The following is a 19,433-nucleotide window of genomic DNA, read 5'->3' on the forward strand; positions in this document are numbered from 1 at the left end:
TCAGCTATGTGTTTTGCAGATATTTCCTCCCAGCCTATTGTTGATTATTTCATTTTTTTAATGGTGTCTTTTTTTTTTTTTTCCCTAATTAGATTTTATTGCCATCTGGACAGCTTATTTTTTATTGGTGCGTGACAATATGATTTGTTTTTTATTTTTCCTTCTGGACCCTGGATGAAAAGAAAACTCAGTTCTGGGAGGGACTGTCAGATAAGGGTACAGAATATGGTGAAATGGTGCTTGGTATCCTCAAAAAAATGAGCAAAATCAATCCTAGAAGATCCCTTATTTGCCCTCTTGCTAGTTAATGAATAGACTGCTGGGGAAAGGGAGGAATAGATTCAAGGGCAAAGAAGGGTCCAGATGGGATGAGGAAAGCAGGGACAGGCGTGTCTACCCCACTCACTCCTGCTCTCACTTACACCTATCCTCTAAATAAAGTAGTAGTAGACTTTACTGCTACTGCTACTGCTAAGTCACTTCAGTCATGTCCGACTCTCTGCAACCCCATCCCTGGGATTCTCCAGGCAAGAACACTGGAGTGGGTTGCCATTTCCTTCTCCATAATGGTGTCTTTGGAAGTACCAAAATTTTTAATTTTGATGAAGTCTGGTTTATCCATTTTTTTAAATGTAATGTGCTTTTGCTGTTATATCTAAGAAATTTTTGCCTAACCCAAGATTTTGAAGATTTTCTCCTATGTTTTCTTCTAGAAGTAGCTTTCTTTTAGCTCTTACAGTTAGATCTATAACTTATCTCAAGTTCATCTTTGGCTAAGGTGAAGGTTTAAAGATCATCTTTTTATATGTGGATATACAATATTAAGAAGAGGTGGCAAGAATACACAGAAGAACTATACAAAAGAGATCTTCATGACCCAGATAACCATGATGCTGTGATCACTCACCTAGAGCCAGACATCCTGGAATGCAAAGTCAGGTGGGCCTTAGGAAGCATCACTACGAACAAAGCTAGTGGAGGTGATGGAATTCTAGTTGAGCTATTTCAAATCCTAAGAGATGATGCTGTGAAAGTGCTGCACTCAATATACCAGCAAATGTGGAAAACTCAGCAGTGACCACAGGACTGGAAAGGTCAGTTTTCATTCCAATCACAAAGAAAGGCAATGCCAAAGAATGTTCAAACTACCACGCAATTGTACTCATTTTACATGCTAGCAAAGTAATGCTCAAAATTTTCAAAGCAAGGCTTCAGGAACAGAGAACTTCCATATGTTCCAGTTGGATTTAAAAAAGGCAGAAGAAGCAGAAATCAAATTGCCAATATCTGTTGGATCATTGAAAAAGCAAGAGAGTTCCAGAAAAACATCTGCCTCATTGACTATGCTAAAGCCTTTGACTGTGTGGATCACAATAAACTGTGGAAAATTCTGAAAGAGATGGGAATACCAGACCACCTGACCTGCCTCGTGAGAAATCTGTATGCAGGTCAAGAAGCTACAGTTAGAACCAGACATGGAACAGCAGACTGGTTCCAAATTGGGAAGAAGTATGTCAAGTATGTCAAGGCTGTATATTGTCACCCTGTTTATTTAACTTATATACAGAGTACATCATGAGAAATGCTGGACTGGAGGAAGCACAAGCTGGAAGCAAGATTGCCAGGAGAAATATCAATAATCTCAGGTATACAGATGACACCATCCTAATGGCAGAAAGCGAAAAGGACCGAAAGAGCTTCTTGATGAAAGTGAAAGAGGAGAACAAAAAAGCTGGCTTAAAACTCAGCATTCAGAAAACTAAAATCATGGTATCCTGTCCCACCACTTCCGGCAACTAGATGGGAAACAATGGAAACAGTGATAGACTTTATTTTCTTGGGCTCCAAAATCACTGCAGATGGTGATTGCAGCTATAAAATTAAAAGATGCTTGCTCCTTAGAAGAAAAGCTATGACAAACCTAGACAGCATATTAAAAAGCAGAGCCATTACTTTGCCAACAAAGATCTAGTCAAAGCTATGTTTTTTCCAATAGTCATGTATGGATGTAGGAGTTGGACTATAAAGAAAGCTGAGTGCTGAAGAATTGATGCTTTTGAACTGTGGTTTTGGAGAAGACTCTTGAGAGGCCCTTGGACTGCAAGGAGATCCAACCAGTCCATCCTAAAGGAAATCAGTCCTGAGTGTTCATTGGAAGGACTGATCCTGAAGCTGAAACTCCAATACTTTGGCCACCTGATGGGAAGAACTGATTCATTTGAAAAGACTTTAATGCTGGGAAAGATTGAAGGCGGGAAGTGTAGGGGATGACAGAGGATGAGATGGTTTGGATGACATCACCAACTCGATTGACATGAGTTTGAGCAAGCTCCAGGAATTGGTGGTGGACAGGGAGACCTGGTGTGCTACAGTCCATGGGGTCACAAACAGTTGGACACGACTGAGTGACTCAACTGAACTGAACTGAACTCATGCAGTTTTTAAAATATACATTAATAATAATGACTCCTTATGTGGTAGCGTAAATAACATGTTCTTTTTGAAAAATAACTAATTTCCAAAACAGAAACAGTGAAGAGTGATGTTGATTTGTTTTGCTTTTTTTTGTCTGGCTTAATTGAAAACTTGTTTTTCCTGTCTACTTCTTAATTCATTCTTTTTCAGTATCACACATCATGTTGCCTCTATATGACTCTGTTGTATCCTTATGAGAGAATCAAGGAGTCAAATAATGCCTTCATATTGTAATGAAAATAGTTTCATCTTATGGATCCCACTAAAAAAATGTGTTGGGAGAGCATCTGCATGTAACAGTTTGACAACCTCTTGTATAAGTTTATTGATTAATTTCTGCTTTAAAGTCACTTTTAGAATTTCAGTTAGGGCATGTCATTTCTTGCCATCTCATTTTATCATCTGGTTTTATTACCTTAGAAAGCTTTTAAATATCTTCTAAATTTTTACTAATAAGTAATATTTTAGGATGATGATTGAGAAATTTTATCACTCCGGAATTAGCAGACTATGATCAATGGACTAAATCCAGCCAGTTTAGCATTTTGGTAAAGTTTTGCTTACTTTCATAAAGGGAGTTTTATTGATACACAGCCACTCACAATTATTTATATATTGTTTATGGTTCTATTCTACAAAGACAGAATTGAGGACTTGTGACAAAACCATATGGCCTGCAAGACGTGAAATATTTACCATTTGGCCCTTTAAGTAATGTTTGCTGACCTCTATTATAGATTACAGTTTCTAATGGCTGATGCTTCAACAGCCAAAATCAAAAGTGCTTTTCTGTAATTAATTAATTAATTAGTGAACCAATCAGCTGTATAAATTAATTACATTTGCACATCATACTGGGAAATTAGACTGTCTTACGGATTTGACATTCTTTATGTTTTCTTAAATTATTTTTCAAAGGATATTTTTCTTGTAGTCAAAAAGTTAATTTCTTACTGAGAATGTTACCGTTATACATGCCAAATTAAGGTACTCTGTAAAGTATGTTTTTCAAAGGAATATTCAGATTTTAAGAGATGCTAAAGTGATTGTCAGAATCATTTATTGTCTCATTTTGTGTTTTTTCAGGATGATCTTGAAGACCTTATTGTTAATTGGGATGAGAGCAAAAGCATTGGTGATATCTTTCTTAAATATGTAAGTAATTTTGTTTCTTTTTTTAGTATTCAGATTAAAGTATCATCTCATAAAGAAATGGCAGGGAATGAAAGTTACCTGTTTAAATGTGAGAACTTTTTAAAAACTTAGGCATTATTGTGTTTGTAAAATATTTTGAAAGTGTTCTTGTCTTCTGAAACATGCCTTCCATATACAATCCAACACTTTCTTGATAGCTCATCTTTAATACTAACTGTTGTGTTATAGTCATTTTACCATATATCATCTTATTTGCCCATTATAAGCAGCCGTAGATTAATGATTTTTTAAAGTTTTCTATAATTGAGTTTTGTTTTTTCCTTTCCTTAGTTGATAGTACTTTTTACTGTCTTTGTGTCTGCATAAAACCTTCCAATGAACTGTTTCTTCTCTAAGAACATAGGTTAAGTTTATTAAATAAAGTATATTAGTTTTGAATGAGGTACCACAAATAGAATTTATAAATTTCCTTCAGTCTCTTTGTATATGATTCAGTCCTACCAGGTAAGTTTCAGTGCCTTGGATTCTTGCCCATTTAGTTTTGATTTCTAAGGTCTCCTAACTTTAGTCCTTACTGTATAGCTGTTAGATGTTCTTTCTGGTTGACTGAGAATTTCAAATATGCAAATTATTGTCCCAGATCTTTTTGGTACCTCTTGGTCTCAATTTATCAAGACATTTTCCTTGTACTTCAAAATTGCCCAGTACAGTTGATCTTTTAATGGTTGTTTGGATCCTTCAAAAGATAATGGCATGTTCTTGGGTTCTTCATAGATCAACTGTAATTGCTACTGTATTCTAAATTAATAGAAGTTTTAAAACTTTGTCATGTTTATCAATACAATAAGCTTATATTGAAGTTCAACAAAGGTATGTCAACTTTTGTTTGTTTCTGAGTATTTATTTGCTTTTCAGGTTTTAGGCTCTGTTTAACAATTGATGCATTTTCTTTAGCAATTAACTCACTATGAAATAAACTTCCTGTATTTACCTTGAGAAGAAATGTATTTTGAACTTTTCTTTTGCATCTGGTATGTCGGATTTTGACTACTGGTTATTCAACTTTAAGTTTCATTGACTAAGGGTAACAGCCATCACAAATTAATGGGTTTTGGGTTTTTTTGTTTGCTTGTTAATAGTCCAAAGATTTGGTGAAAATCTATCCTCCCTTTGTGAACTTCTTTGAAATGAGCAAGGAAACTATTATTAAATGTGAAAAACAGAAACCAAGATTTCATGCTTTTCTGAAGGTAATGTATATTTCTTTGAAATAAAAATCAGAATTATTTTCTGAAGGAATTTATTAAAATTACATTTTAATAGTAAAGATATATCTTTTAGTAAAGGTACATCCACGTCAGGACACCTTAATGTTATGTGTTAAGTTTAGTTTTACTTGAAAGTGGCAGTGATGTTCAGCATCACAAGGTTTGATATGCCACAAGCAGGATCCAAGAGGCAGCTGAGTGAGTACGAATGGTGTGTGTGTGTGTGTTTTAAGTTATGCATATTCTAGTTCTGAAACACTTTAAAAAATTTTCCAGTGAGATCTTGCTTTGCTTTTAATGATTTTCTTATTGGTGGCTTACTTTGTTTATCTAAATGGTATCAACATAATTAATATTTTTAAAATTTTTTTCTTTTTGAATGATGTAGATTTAAGAAAAACTGAAATGAAATGTAAAAGAGTGCTTAGAGGAACTCACACTCTGTTTAAGGTGTTAATCCTTGGCTTGCCAAGAGGCTATTTTAGGCCTTGGGGAATTACTGAACCATAATAATCTGCCAGAGAACAACTACCACCCTGCTTCTCCCATTCTTATCAGGGCACAAATGATAAGGTGTAATCTAATAAATGTAATGTATAATAATCTTTGCAGAAAATGTTCAAAATAAATTTTGAATAAATTAATTCTTTTCAGATAAACCAAGCTAAGCCAGAATGTGGACGGCAAAGCCTTGTTGAACTTCTCATCCGACCAGTACAGAGGTTACCCAGCGTTGTGTTACTTTTAAATGGTACTTGTCTGATCTCTTTCCAGACAATTTTGGATGTTTTTATGTGATTGGTTTCGTCTAAAACAATTGGCAAAATTTATCATTTTCAAAGTGTTCTTAGGTTTCAGTTTTAAAGTTTGTATCTTTTATGTAGAAAATATCTTTATGGATAATCTGAATAACCAAGTTGGTGCTACAAAAATTCACTCTGGCCTAGAAATGCTTTATTTGTTGTGAAATCAGTTTTATTGACTAGTATTGAACTTTCTGCCTCCCTCCTAAAAGTCTTCTTACATTTCATAGTATGTCACTAATTCCCAAACAGTTTACATCCACATAAAATTCACCCACAAAATCACAAGATGAGAGATGATTACGATGTCTGAAGTTATTTAGTCTTTTTCTGACTCTTAGTAAAATTCTTTATGCTTGATCTTATGCTTTTTTTCCTTATAGTGTGCAGAAAACTCTTGAAACATCCATCCATTTATTCTAAAAGTTAAATTATAGATTTCAATGAAAGGACATCTATAGCAGAGTTAATTTTTGTGAATTTTACCTGCATGAAAAGAAAGGTGTATTTATATGCTTTTCTATTTACCTGACTAAAGTAGTGAATAGGTTTAGAACAGTGTCAGTTTTTATATTTTTAAATTTAAATATTATACTTTTAAATTTAAGTATGAGAACTAAATTGCATAAAACAGGAATAAGTGTAACAAAGCATTTTGGCCTCTAGACCTTAACTACAATAGTGTGTGTAGGAGGCTTAAGGAGGCCAAGTTTGTGACTCTTTTTATCTATTATTGTCTTTGAAATATATTGGTTTAACTATAAATTGTGGTAGTAACTACAAAAATTGGCAATTTTTATTCTCTTTGAGGTTATCTAATGTAGTTTAGAATTACTAGCATATAAAATGATTTCCACAGTCTTTAAAAACTATTCTATTTTACAGATTATAAGGAAAATTTATGAATATGCAACCTTTTTAACTTTACAAAATAGGCTATTTCTTTTCTTATTTATCTTCATTATTGTTTTATTAAGTACTTACAGCAATCCATCAAATGTTGTCATGACTAAAATGAACTTGGTTTCTTAGCCTTTCTTCTATTATTCCACTTTAAAGATTAGGTGTTGGGTGGGGGAAGACAGGGAACCATTGGGTAGAACATTATAAGCAACTTGGGTAAGAAGAGTCAAAGACTAAGCACCTCATTGAACCTATAAACTAAACAAAACCTTCTCTTCACACTGGCTGCTCTCTGTGATGGAGCCATGGGCCCCACTATGAAATATAGCATGTATAATGACTTCTTAGTTAATTGAGGATCATGAATTGAGAGAGAGTTTGAAGAATTTAAGAGTCATCAAACTTTACTAGAAGGGAATTGAAATAGTGAAAGAAAATCTGGTACATATTCTGAAAATTTATTCAGTGAAAAAATGTGGAAACTTATTTAATACATTAAGAAGAGAGCTCTTAAGGGTGCTCAGATACTCAGTCGTGACCAACTCTTTGCAACCCTGTGGACTCTTTGCAACCCACCAGGCTCCTTTGTTCGTGGAATTCTCCCAGCAAGAATACTGGAGTGGGGTCCCGTTTCCTTCTCCAGGGGATCTTCCTGACCCAGGGGTTGAACCCATATCTCTTAATGTCTCTTGTATTGGCAAGTGGATTGTTTACCACTAGCACCACCTGGGAAACTCGTTCTTAAGGGAACATTGTATAAAAACTCTTTTTTAAAAGGAAAAGTTAGATACTATTTTTTTAAATTAACCTGTGTCTGTCACAGTGGACAGCATTTTTAAGTCATAGTTGGAAAACCATTGAATTTCTTTTAATCATAGAGAAAATATTTGATAAAATATTACAGATCTTAAGAAGCACACATCTGAAGAAAATCCTGACAAAAGCACTCTAGAAAAAGCTATTGGATCACTAAAGGAAGTAATGACGTAAGTACATTATTGCAGTTTTTTTGTTATTCCTTAGATTTACAGTGGAATTGGTAGAACAATTAGAATTGTAAATAGAAAAAGATCAATAACAAAATTCTGTAAAATAGTATCTAAATTATTATTAGTTGTGTAGTCACATATTAAAATGTTAGAAGTATTGTTAAGATATGATTAATCAAAAACATACTTGTGAATGTATACTATTATGTAGAGGGTAACAGTGGTTTAGAAATTTGAAAATGTTATAAATGCACCAATAGACATTTTCTTTATATATTTCCAGTCTTAGCTTGTTTTTGTCTTCATATTCTTATTAACTACCCAAATGGAACTTGGGAATTTGACCATGATGAAATGAAAAGGTTAATATGTTTTTCACATTAGCTTTGACTTTTTTTTCTTACTTTGAATTCTGTGGACTTAAATTGGTAGGGTTCGTTGGAGATGTGTTCAAAGTACAAACTCAATGAAATTTACTAGGGGAAATTGATTATTAAACTTAAGCTGCTTACTGTAGGTCTAACTTGGAGACAGCATTGATCAGAAATTTTTTCTGACTAGTACGATCAGAATTAAAAGCTCTGTTGCTGTTAATTGTTTTGCTTCCTGAGGATGAGGACATAGCACCTTTTTGAACTTTACATATAAGCATATTCAGTTGATTTAATTACATAGCTTCTGAGATTCCATGAGGTGCTTCTGTATGATATAGAAGTTGTTTTTTTTTAAAAAAAAATCTTCTCAAACCTAGCACCTGGATTCTTTGGCTGCACGAGGCCTTAGTTGCTGCATTCAAGCTTTGTCTAGTTGCCGAGAGCAGGGGCTGCTCTCCGTTGCAGTGTGCAGGCTCCTCACCGCAGTGGCTTCTCTTGTTGGCTCCAGGCATGCAGGCTTCAGTAGTTCCAGTGTGCGGGCTCAGCATTTGTGGCGCCCAGGCTCACTTGCTCCTTGGCATGTGGAATCTTCCCAGAACAGGGATCAAACCTGTGGTCCCTGCATTGGCAGGCAGATCCTCAACCACTGCCTCCATGGAAGTCCTGAAATAGAGTTTCTTAAAATACTTGTAAGGAGCTCCTAGATAGAAATTACCAGCTCTAGTGAAAGGGTCCAGCAGTAGAATAATGCCCAAATTAATGGACATGAGCTTCTGTTGCTACTGAAAACATTATGCATATTTTGGTTTTTGCTTATGCTTGTATTTTATATGTTGATCAGCCAACCGTCATGCTTTTGGTTTGTTATTTTGGGATCAGGATAGTAGTGTTTTTCAACACTTTGTGGTTTAACATACACATTCTTTACCTTGATCCTTTCTACAAACTGAATTATGCAGTCAGTGTTAACATATTTTCATAAAAGAAAGAAGCTTTTAATTTTGTTGATCTTTTTCTACTATTTTTATAGTCTCTAGTTCATAACTTTTGATTTCCTTTTTCCTGCATGCTTTAGATTTAGCTTGCTCTTACCCGCCCCCACCCCACCCCCAGTGTGTTAAAGTAGAAGATTAGGATATTGATTTGAGCTTATTTTTTTAATTGTTTACTTTTATAACTTCCTGAGGCTTATTTTATGGCTTAACCTGGTGAAGGTACCATGTATATTGTGCTCTTATTGGATATTTTCATTATTTTACTTTTAGTCTATTCATGTCTTTGATGTAAAGTGTATCTTTTGTAGATATGATATAATTAGGCTTGCATTGTTTGAGACATTGACTTGAGGTGACTTGAAAAGCCTCTTTCTTTATACTTTGCTGGGAGGTTTTTTAGTTGTTTTCAGGCAAAGTATATATTTTTCCTCTTATTCCATCTTGTCTGGAAGCAGTAGTCTTAATTTTTATTTCAGTGAAATGATTAGCGTATGATTTGGGAATGATTTGCATAAAACCTTACCTGAACTTAGAACTTCCGAACCTGCAGTTTATACCAGTGTAATGTATTTTAGGAAGTGTATAATGAATATAGTTTAAAGCGAGAGAGAGAGAATATAGTAAGGAGTAAAGCAAAACTTACTTTTCTGAGGGATTCTTTGAAAATTTTTTTAATGTAGTGGCATACTTTTAGGGAATATAATAACTGATGTGGTTATCAAAATTAAGATGTATTCACATGGAGGGATTTTGTGTGTGTGTGTGTGTGACACAAGATGTGTATATATACAGTTTTTATAGTCTGTTTTAAAAATAACTTTTTTCATTTTCAGCCATATTAATGAGGATAAGAGAAAAACAGAAGCTCAAAAGCAAATTTTCGATGTTGTCTATGAGGTAGATGGATGTCCAGTAAGTATTCATTTTTGATGATTGTCGACCTATTTTCTTTTTGTTATAGTTGACCCTTGAACTACTGGGAGTTAAGGGCACCAACCCCCTGCCCAGAGCAGTAGAAAATCTGCGTATAGCTTTATTGTTGGCACTCTTGTTTCCGTGCTTTTGCATCCATGGATTCAACCAATCATGGGTCGTGTAATACTGTAGTACTTATTTACTAAAGAAAACAAAAAACTGTATAAGTGGACTAGTGCAGCTCAAACCTGTGTTGTTCAAGGTCAGCTGTATGTAGATTCTGCCAGAATCTTGGCACAACTTTCTTTTTAATTATAACTTTAAAAATTATTTACCATGAAGTAATCTCTTTTATTAATATTTTCAATCTATTCAGGCTAATCTTTTATCTTCTCACCGAAGTTTAGTTCAGCGAGTTGAAACAATTTCTCTAGGTGAGCACCCCTGTGACAGAGGAGAACAAGTAACTCTCTTCCTCTTCAATGACTGCCTGGAGGTAAAGTTGTCCTTAATACAGTGTAATAACACTGCTATTTTGTGTGACTTCATTGAATCGTTAAAACTAAGCTTTGATTGAAACAATAAGTTTTAATTAAATTAATTGATTTAAGAAGTTTAAAGTAAAGTGAACTTTAATCACTTTTTTGATGAAACCAATTGTTAATTTAATGCTATAAATTGAATGCTTTTAGGAGAAGACCTAATATTAAGAAGTATGATAATTTTTCATAACTTCAAATCCATGTCAAAATGAAAATTTAGTTTATTTCCATGCAAATAAATGCCTAGATCAAGAATTTTAGGAACTTCTTGTATGTATGTATATTTCTTCAAGATTTACAAAATAAGTATGACTTCTTTTTAAAATTAGTACATTTTCCCAGCAGAGAAATCCATATTTTGTTGAAGAAGGACATAACTTGATTATTTTAATATAATGAATTATAAATCCCTGCCGATGAAACTATAGCCCACCAGGCTCCCCGTCCATAGAATTCTCCAGGCAAGAATACTGGAGTGGGTAGCCATTCCGTTTTCCAGGGGATCTTCCCAACCCAGATCTTTATCCTCTTTAATCCTTAGAGAGTTGTGGCTTACTTTAAATTTTTTTATTTTACTTCCCCTTCAATTTTTGTGATGTCTTCTACAACTGGCTTGTTGACTTACCTTCCACTTTAATTCGTGCCATTGGTCATTCCTTGTAGCCTCCAAGTCTGTTATCTCATAGCTTGGCCTCTCATTTCCTTCATCCTTCCTGAATTCACTGACTTTTTTTCCTACTCTCTCTTAGTCTCCGTGTCAAAATCACATTAACTGTAACAGTTCTATTTCTAACATTAAATTTGGAGCCCAAATTTTGGATCTTTAGATTTATAAGCTCTTATTGTTTAGCTTGTTTTTTTTTTTTTAAAAAAAACACCAAAACTTAGAGCAAATTTGGAATGAAGAGAATGGTAAATGTTAGAAACATTTAAAATGAATAAGATCTGAACTGACTTCACTTAGACATGACAGGTGATGTATCTGTATTTTGAGTTCTTACCTTGATGGACTAGAATTTGTATCATCAGTATTAATACTTGTCATTGTTTTTCCTTTTTAAAATGAGCCTTAAAATTTTTTATTTTACTTAGCTAAATTAAAAGTACATTCAAATATTATAGTGGAAATTAAAGAACTGCTTTTTTTCACCATATTAATGTAAATGGGCTTTTAATATTTGGTATCTATCATAGATCTCTGTCATATTTCTGCATCAATGTGAATGTGACTGACTGCCTTTTGATCTTTTCTCATTAACCAACACAGATAGTACATATTTCAACCTTACTTTGTCATATTCATCATGATGAATATGACCAATCAATCTCAATTTATTAAGTAGCTTTATCTAAATTATTTTGTGTTAGTGTCTTTTAGTTAATGATTATAAGCCCAAATGGTAAAGAATCCGCTTGCAATGCGGGAGACCTGGGTTTGATCCCTGGGTTGGGAAGATTCCCTGGAGAAGGGATACTCCAGTATTCTGGCCTGGAGAATTCCATGGACTTTATAGTCCAAGGGGTCACAGAGTCGGACATGACTGAGCGACTTTCAGTTTCATAAGCCCAAAAGAGATATTCTTTTAAAAAAGACAAAATAATATACTATGATTTCATGGAAATGAAAAATTTAAAGACCTTATAAAATTCTCAGAACTTAAATACATCATGAGTCACAGGATCCTTTCTGATTTTGCTCCTGTCTTCTCCAGCAATACTTTACCTGTCTTTCCCTTTGGTGAGTTCCCAGTTTAATTAAAGTTATATCAGCACCTTGACTTTATAATTTGCACTGATTTATACTGTTACTTTGATTTTCTTATTTCTCAATAGTATGTAAGTGTCATGAGAACCAGAACCATTTCTGTATTATTCGCTCCTTTATCCTCAGTTCCTTGCATGGGATCTGAGATAATTGTGAATTCTGTTCTTAAACTGAAGTCAGTTATTTTTTTGAACCCAAGGCAGTAATCCCAGAGCAACTATTCTCCTTTCCGAGTTCAAGGCCTTTTATTGAAGATTCCATCATCCTTTGATCCCATTACTTCTCACAACGCTTCTAAGTTCTTTCACACCTCTGGGATCTTTTCCATAGATCTGTTTTCCTGACTTTTGAGCTCTTTTCATTTGAATGTGAACAATTCTATTACATAGTTACATGTATGAATTTGTCACATAGTAACTATGCTACTTACAGATAATAATTTTGGAATGACTGATACTTAAATGAGCTGCACATAGATTTATGTGACTAGTGCCATTTTATTTTTAAGCATTTGGTGTTTGTTTTTGTTACTGACATCAACTTTTTCTTTTCCCCCCAATAATCAGATAGCAAGAAAACGACACAAGGTTATTGGTACTTTTAGGAGTCCTCATGGCCAGACCCGACCCCCAGCTTCTCTTAAGCATATTCATCTAATGCCTCTTTCTCAGATTAAGAAGGTGCTAGACATACGAGAGACAGAAGGTATGGTCATTGTATAAACTGTTGGCTAAATAAAAATAGTTTATGTTCATTGAAGGTTTAATTCCCTTATATGTATATTTTTAAACTGGTAAAGTATTTTTCAATATTGTTGATTAGTTCTGGCAAAGTAGTTGTAGTTGTGCTTTACTTTTATCCCACTACATTTCTAGGAACTGATATGATTTTTATTTTTTTTCAAATGAAAAAAGATATTCTGTAGAATATCTTCATTTCCTAAGATACAAAGAGCTTTTAAATGGTTACATGGGTTAAAATCCTCCCCATTCCGACACGAAAACTTATTCCTTCAGAATCCAAAAGCAGTTGTCGTGTAATACCTGTGCGTCTTACAACATTTCCTGTTGCCAGTGGCTGCATTGTGAGGGATACATTTAGGATATCACCAGAAATAGATACGCATGAGTAAATATACCCAAAGTAACTATGGTAGACTCAACATGGGCTCATGTATATTAAGGAAAGCTTTTACTCTAAACTTTGGGAATGTTAAGAGAGGGTTCTTTGAAGGCTTGAAATTGGTAAAAGTTTATACCAACCATAAGCAATATGATTTTTTAAAATAGTAACTAATGATATGTATGCTTGGCAATATTTTGGTTGTTTAGGCATATATTTTTACAGTGTAAGCTGATTCTATCAGTGATCCTATCCTCAAATGAAGGAAAGCTTTCAGTTTATGAGAAACAAAGAAAACTTGAAGAGCAACTTATATTGCTGTCTTTACTCAGTTGTCAAATTCTGGATTTATTAAGGGCTCCATAGAGCATTTACTTAAATCGTCTATATTTTTTGGATTATAATTATGGAAGACTTCATTGTTTAAAATAGGTTCTGTTTTAGCATCTTGATCAGAAAACCTTTTGTAACAGTTTTAATATTTGAGTATTTTATTTCTTTCATTGATTTAAGTAGGTTGAATTATTGAATTATTCTTTAAGTGTCACTTTAAAACTTAAATTCTAGAATTCTAAAAAGTGATCTAATTTTTTAAAGCTTCATTAAAGAAAATATTAAATGTTATGGAAAATACTGCTTACCTAACAACATTAAATTATTATTGGTGGTTCCTCACATGGTATGTATTATTCTTTCCAATGTTTCAGCATAATATGATGCTGCTCTTGGTCCAGTTAAAAACTAAGGGAACAGTAAAGATAGAGACAGATAATTTACTGCATAGAGAAGAGATAATTCAGTGGAGTTTTCTTGCTCTGAGGGAACTAAACTTGTGTTAAATCTGTCATTTTCCAAGGAGTAACATGTAGTGTTTGTGATTATTCTGGAACCCTAGATTGCCATAATGCTTTTGCATTGCTCGTGAGGCCACCAACAGAGCAAGCAAATGTGCTGCTCAGTTTCCAGATGACATCAGAGGAACTTCCAAAAGAAAACTGGCTAAAGATGCTATGTCGACATGTAGCCAACACCATTTGTAAAGCGGATGCTGTAAGTTCTTAAACCACTATTGTAAGGAAAGTTTATAAACTCCATGGTAGTGTACATACTAAACCTGTATATTTCTAATGACTTGTTAATTATGAATACAGGAGAGTTTTAGTTTTGTGTTTATTGAGGAAAACTGATTTAAAAGTTGTTTTGGAAAAGATATTTAAATGTATAGACACATGCAACATATTTTTTTGAATCCCTAGCTTACAGATAGGCCCTTGTAGCCTTAGAACTCCTGTGACTCTGCTTTAGTGAAGCTTTTGGAACTTGCATGTTCGTTTGTGTGCTTTGATTTTGCTGTTTGTGAGAGAATGTTTTGTTCTGTTGTCCTGTTACCTTACTGAGAGCAATGTGGTGAGCTGTAGCAAGTGGCTTTTCCTGTCAGGCAAGCTGCCAATCCAGTTTTATCAGTGCAGTCTCTTAAAATCAAAAGCTATTGTAAATATATAATCACTTTTATCTTGTACAGACTAAAGTGAACATATATGAGAAAATCAAAATCAGGTAGTTTGTGATAGATCTTGGATGAAGTCTAGGTCCATTAGAAGATAATTTGATTTCTTCATCATATATGGGAGGGATATGTGATAGATATTGATCCCTTCATATTTGCACAAATGATACATTAGATGGAGGAGAATGTATAAATAGATGACCCTTTTCAGTGTAGTAGATTGCCTTGGACATTTCCTGTGGGAAACAAATGTTTATTAAAGTTAAATCTGATCTTCAAAGACATTGAGGTATAATTATTATTGTTTATAAATCCTTGATTAGGGATATTTACATAACTTTAGAAAAACTAAGAGACTTAAAAAAAATTTTTTAATTGAAGTCTAGTTTATTTACAGTGTTGTGTTAGTTTCTGGTATATAGCAAAGTGATTCAGTTATACATATATATTCATATTCTTTTCCATTATGGTTTATTATAAGATACTGAATATAATTTCCTGTGCTGTACAGTAGGACCTTGTTGTTTATCCATTTTATATATAGTAGTTTATATCTGCTAATCCTAATTTATTCCTCCCCCACGCCTTTTCCCCTTTGGTAATGATAAGTTCTTATGTTTTCTATGTCTGTGAGTCTGTTTCTGTTTTGTAAATAATTTAATTTGTGTCATATTGTAGATTCCACATATAAGTGATATATAGTATTTGTCCTTTTCTTTGTGATTTACTTCACTTGATATGATATAATCTTTGTGTGTGTGTGTGCATGTGTGCTGTGTGTGCTCAGTCATTCATGTCCAACTCTTAGTGGCTTCATGAACTGTAGCCCATTAGGGGGTTTCCCAGGCCAGAATACTGGAGTGGGGTGTGATTTCCTACCTCAGGGGCTCTTCCCAACCCAGGGATCAAACTTGCGTCTCCTGCATTGGCGGGTGGATTCTTTACCGTTAGTTCCACCTGGGAAACCCATGGTATTCTCAGGTCCATCCATGTTACTGCATGGCATTCTTAAACTCTTTTTTTATGGCTGAGTAGTATTCCATTGTGTATCTATTCTACATCTTCTTTATCCGTTCATCTATCATGTTGCTTCCATGATTTGGAAGTTGTAAGTTGTGCTGCTGTAAAATTTATTGTAATTTGTAAATTGTGCTGCTATAAACATTGGGGTGCATGTATGTTTTTGAATTATAGTTCTCTCTGGATATATGCCTGGGAATGGGATTGTTGAGTCATATGGCAACTCTATCTTAAGGTTTTTTTGGTTTTGTTTGTTAGTTTTTATTGTTTTTTTATTTTCAGGATTTTAAGGAACTGTTTTTGTAGTGGTTGCATCAATTTGCATTCCAACCAACAGTGTAGAAGGCTTCGCTTTTCTCCACACCCTCTCTGCCTTTGTTATTTGTAGACTTTTTAATGATGGCCGTTCCTTCTGGTGTGAGGCGGTACCTTTTTGTAGTTTTGATTTTCATTTTTCTAATAATTAGTGATGTTGAGCGTCTTTTCATGTTCTGCTGTCCATCTGTATGTCTTTGGAGAAGTGTTTATTTAGGTCTTTGTCTAGTTATTGATTGAGTTGTGTGTTGTTATTAAGTTGTATGAGCTGCTAGTATATTTTGGAAATTAATCCCTTGTTGGGCACATTGTTTGCAAATGTTTTCTCCCATTCTGTAGACTGTCCTTTCTTTTTTATGGTTTCCTTTACTGCTTTTAAGTTTATTAGGTCCCATTTGCTTGTTTTTGCTTTTATTTCTGTAGCCTTGGGAGACTGATCTAAGAAAACAATTGGACTTCTATGTCAGAGAATGTTTTGCCGGTGTTGTCTTCTAGGAGTTTTATGGTGTCATGTCATATATTTGGGGCTTCCCTGGTGGCTCAGATGGTAAAGAATCTGTCTGCAATGCAGGAGACCCAGTTTCAATCCCTGGGTTGGGAAGATCTCCTGGAGAAGAGAATGGTGTTTAGTTTCCATATAATCTTTTTTTTTTCCCTCTCTTTCTAAGGTTGACTTCTAGTTTCATGCTATTGTGATCAGAAAAGATGCTTGAAATAATTTCTGTCCTCTTAAATTTGTTCCATCTTGTTTTGTGTCCTAGTATGTGGTCAATCCTAGAGATTGATCTGTGTGCACTTATAAAGAATGTATTCTGGTTTTTTGGATGTAATGTCCTGAAAATATCAGTTAAGCCTTACCTTTTTATTGTATCATTTAAGATCTCTGCTGCCTTTTTCATTTTGTCTGGAAGGTGTATCTATTGATGTGAATGAGATGTTAAAGTCTTTTACTGTTTTATTCCTGTCAGTTTCTTCCTTTATGTCTGTTAATACTTGCTTTTTGTATTTAGGTACTCGTATATTGCATATGTTGCATATTGCATAAGTATTAAATGTATGTAATATCTTCATCTTATATTGACCCTTTTATCATTATAGAGTGTCCTTTTTTATCATTATGACTTTTGTTTTACAGTCTGTCTGGAATGCGTGTTGCTAGATCTGCTTTGTTGTCATTTCCATTTGCATGAAATATCTTTTTCAGTCTCATCACTTTCTATCTGTGTGTCGTTGGCCCTAAGGTGGGTTTCTTACAGGCAGCAGGTTGTAGGCTCTTTTTTTTTTTTTTTTGAATCCAGTCTGCCACTGTCTTTTTATTAGAGTGTTTAGTCCATTGACATTTAAGGTAATTATTGATAGATATGTATTTATTTCCATTTTTAAGTCTTATTTTTCAGTTGAGTTTATATTTCTTCTTTGTTCCTTTCTGTTTTTCCTGTTTTCGTTTGATGGTTTTCTTTTGTATTATACTTTTTTCTTTTACTTTTTGTGAACCTGTTACATGGTTTTGATTTGTGGTTACCCTGGCTGTCAAGTGTGTTAACCCACAACTATATTGACTTGCTCTAGACTGATAGTCATATAGGCTCAAACACATTCTTTAAAAGAAAAAACTCTACATTTTTATACTCTTTCGCCTCATTTTATGATTTTGATGTCCTCTTTTACATCTTTGTATTTACTCTTTTGGTGTTAGTTGTAGTTATCATTACTTTCAGAAAAAATTATTTTATTTAAAAAATTTTTGTACTTGCTTATGTAAGTTATTTTCTTTCCAATTGTGATTTTCTCTTGATTTTCTTTGCAATTGTGATTTTCTCTTTCATGTAGATTTTTTTTTCTTTATTCTATTTAGAGAAACCTTTGAATACTTCTTTTACGATAATTTTAATATTGCTCTATTCTTTTTAGCTTTTGCTTGTCTGAGAAGTTCTTTATCTCTCCCTATTCTAAGTGATAATCTTGCTGTATAGAGTGTCCTGGGCTGCAGGCTATTCCTTTTTAAGACTTTGAGTGAATATATCCTGCCACTCCCTTCTGGCCTTCAGTGTTTCTGTAGATAGAGAAATCAGTTGACAGCCTCATGGTGGGAGGAGTCCTTTGTAATTAACTCTTTGTTTTTCTCTTGCTGCCTTTAGAATCCTCTTTATATCTTTAACTTTTGCCATTTTAGTTATAGTATATCTTGGTGTAGGTCTGTTTGGGTTCATCTTGTTTGGGACCCTCTGTCCTTCTTATACATGGGTTTCCGTTTCCTTCCTTAGATTTGGGACATTTTCAGCCATAATTTCTTCAAATACATTTTTAATTTCCTGTTTCTCTTTGTTTTCCTTCTGGGATTCCTATTATGCACAGATCTGGATACTTTATATTATTCCATAGGTCTTCTATATATATATTTTTAAATTTGTATTTCTGTCTGCTCTTCTAGTCTGGTAATTTCCATTATTCTATCTTCCAGATCACTTACTAGTTCTTCATTATCCTGTTTGCTGTTGACTGCCTTTAGTTCAGCTTTTGTCTCAGCAAGTGAGTTTTCTACTTTTAAGTGACTCCTCTTTGTATATATATGTATTTTTTTTTTTTTACAGTAATCTCTATTTCTATCCATATCATTTCTTAACTCCTTCATTATTTTCATTATCTCCTTTTTGGACTCAGGATCTGGTAGACTGGAGACGTCTGTTCTTTCAGGGGAATTCTCTTGGTCTTTTAATTGTGTGGTTCCTCTTCTTCATTTTACTTCTATTTCTCTGAGTCTGTGAATTGAGGAGAAACAGTTATCTACCATGGTCTGCAAGGGTGGTTTTTATAAGGGAGTGTCCCTGTGTAGCCTTCGTGAGTGTAATATTTTTGTTCAAAGACTGTTTTTAGTATGGATGCCTGCCACATTTTTTCTCTCTGTGTGTTATCCATTATCCCCTTGATAAGGGCATGATTGTTGTCACGATGACCAGAGCCTGTACTGGATATTGAGTGTAGCCTCCTCTTTGCTCTGTGGTTGTTACAACTCTGTCTGGGGCAGGGTCTGCCCCCTTTTGGATAGATGCCCTCTACAGTGTGAGGTAGATAGGACTGGAATGCTCCCACTGGGAGAGACGCCACCCAATGAATATTGGGGAAGGACTTGTCTACGGGAAAGTGCACTCTGTGATTTTGCCTGTCACTATTGTGCTGGTTTACAGAGTACAGGTTTTGGCACACCCCTTGGTCCCACCTCAGCTGTGGAGTTTAGATAGTTAGCTCTGGTAACCCTCAAGTCTTCTACTCACAGAGCTACTAGGA

General features: G+C 34.2%; 1 protein-coding gene across 9 annotated transcripts in view; it reads left to right on the forward strand.

Annotated features, from left to right (window-relative positions):
- Nucleotides 1-19,433, forward strand: part of ECT2 (epithelial cell transforming 2) — a 56,515-nt gene that overhangs the window by 29,294 nt on the left and 7,788 nt on the right. For all 9 annotated transcript variants that reach the window (XM_043874626.1, XM_043874624.1, XM_043874623.1 and 6 more), the window contains 8 exons: nucleotides 3,562-3,630; nucleotides 4,770-4,880; nucleotides 5,553-5,649; nucleotides 7,509-7,590; nucleotides 9,796-9,874; nucleotides 10,254-10,373; nucleotides 12,751-12,889; nucleotides 14,202-14,356. In XM_043874626.1, the coding sequence (XP_043730561.1) occupies nucleotides 3,562-3,630; nucleotides 4,770-4,880; nucleotides 5,553-5,649; nucleotides 7,509-7,590; nucleotides 9,796-9,874; nucleotides 10,254-10,373; nucleotides 12,751-12,889; nucleotides 14,202-14,356 (852 nt within the window). The remainder of the gene's footprint in view (nucleotides 1-3,561; nucleotides 3,631-4,769; nucleotides 4,881-5,552; nucleotides 5,650-7,508; nucleotides 7,591-9,795; nucleotides 9,875-10,253; nucleotides 10,374-12,750; nucleotides 12,890-14,201; nucleotides 14,357-19,433) is intronic.

This window comes from Cervus elaphus, chromosome 19 (assembly GCF_910594005.1).
Source record: "Cervus elaphus chromosome 19, mCerEla1.1, whole genome shotgun sequence".
In the NCBI taxonomy this organism is placed as follows: Eukaryota; Metazoa; Chordata; class Mammalia; order Artiodactyla; family Cervidae; genus Cervus; species Cervus elaphus.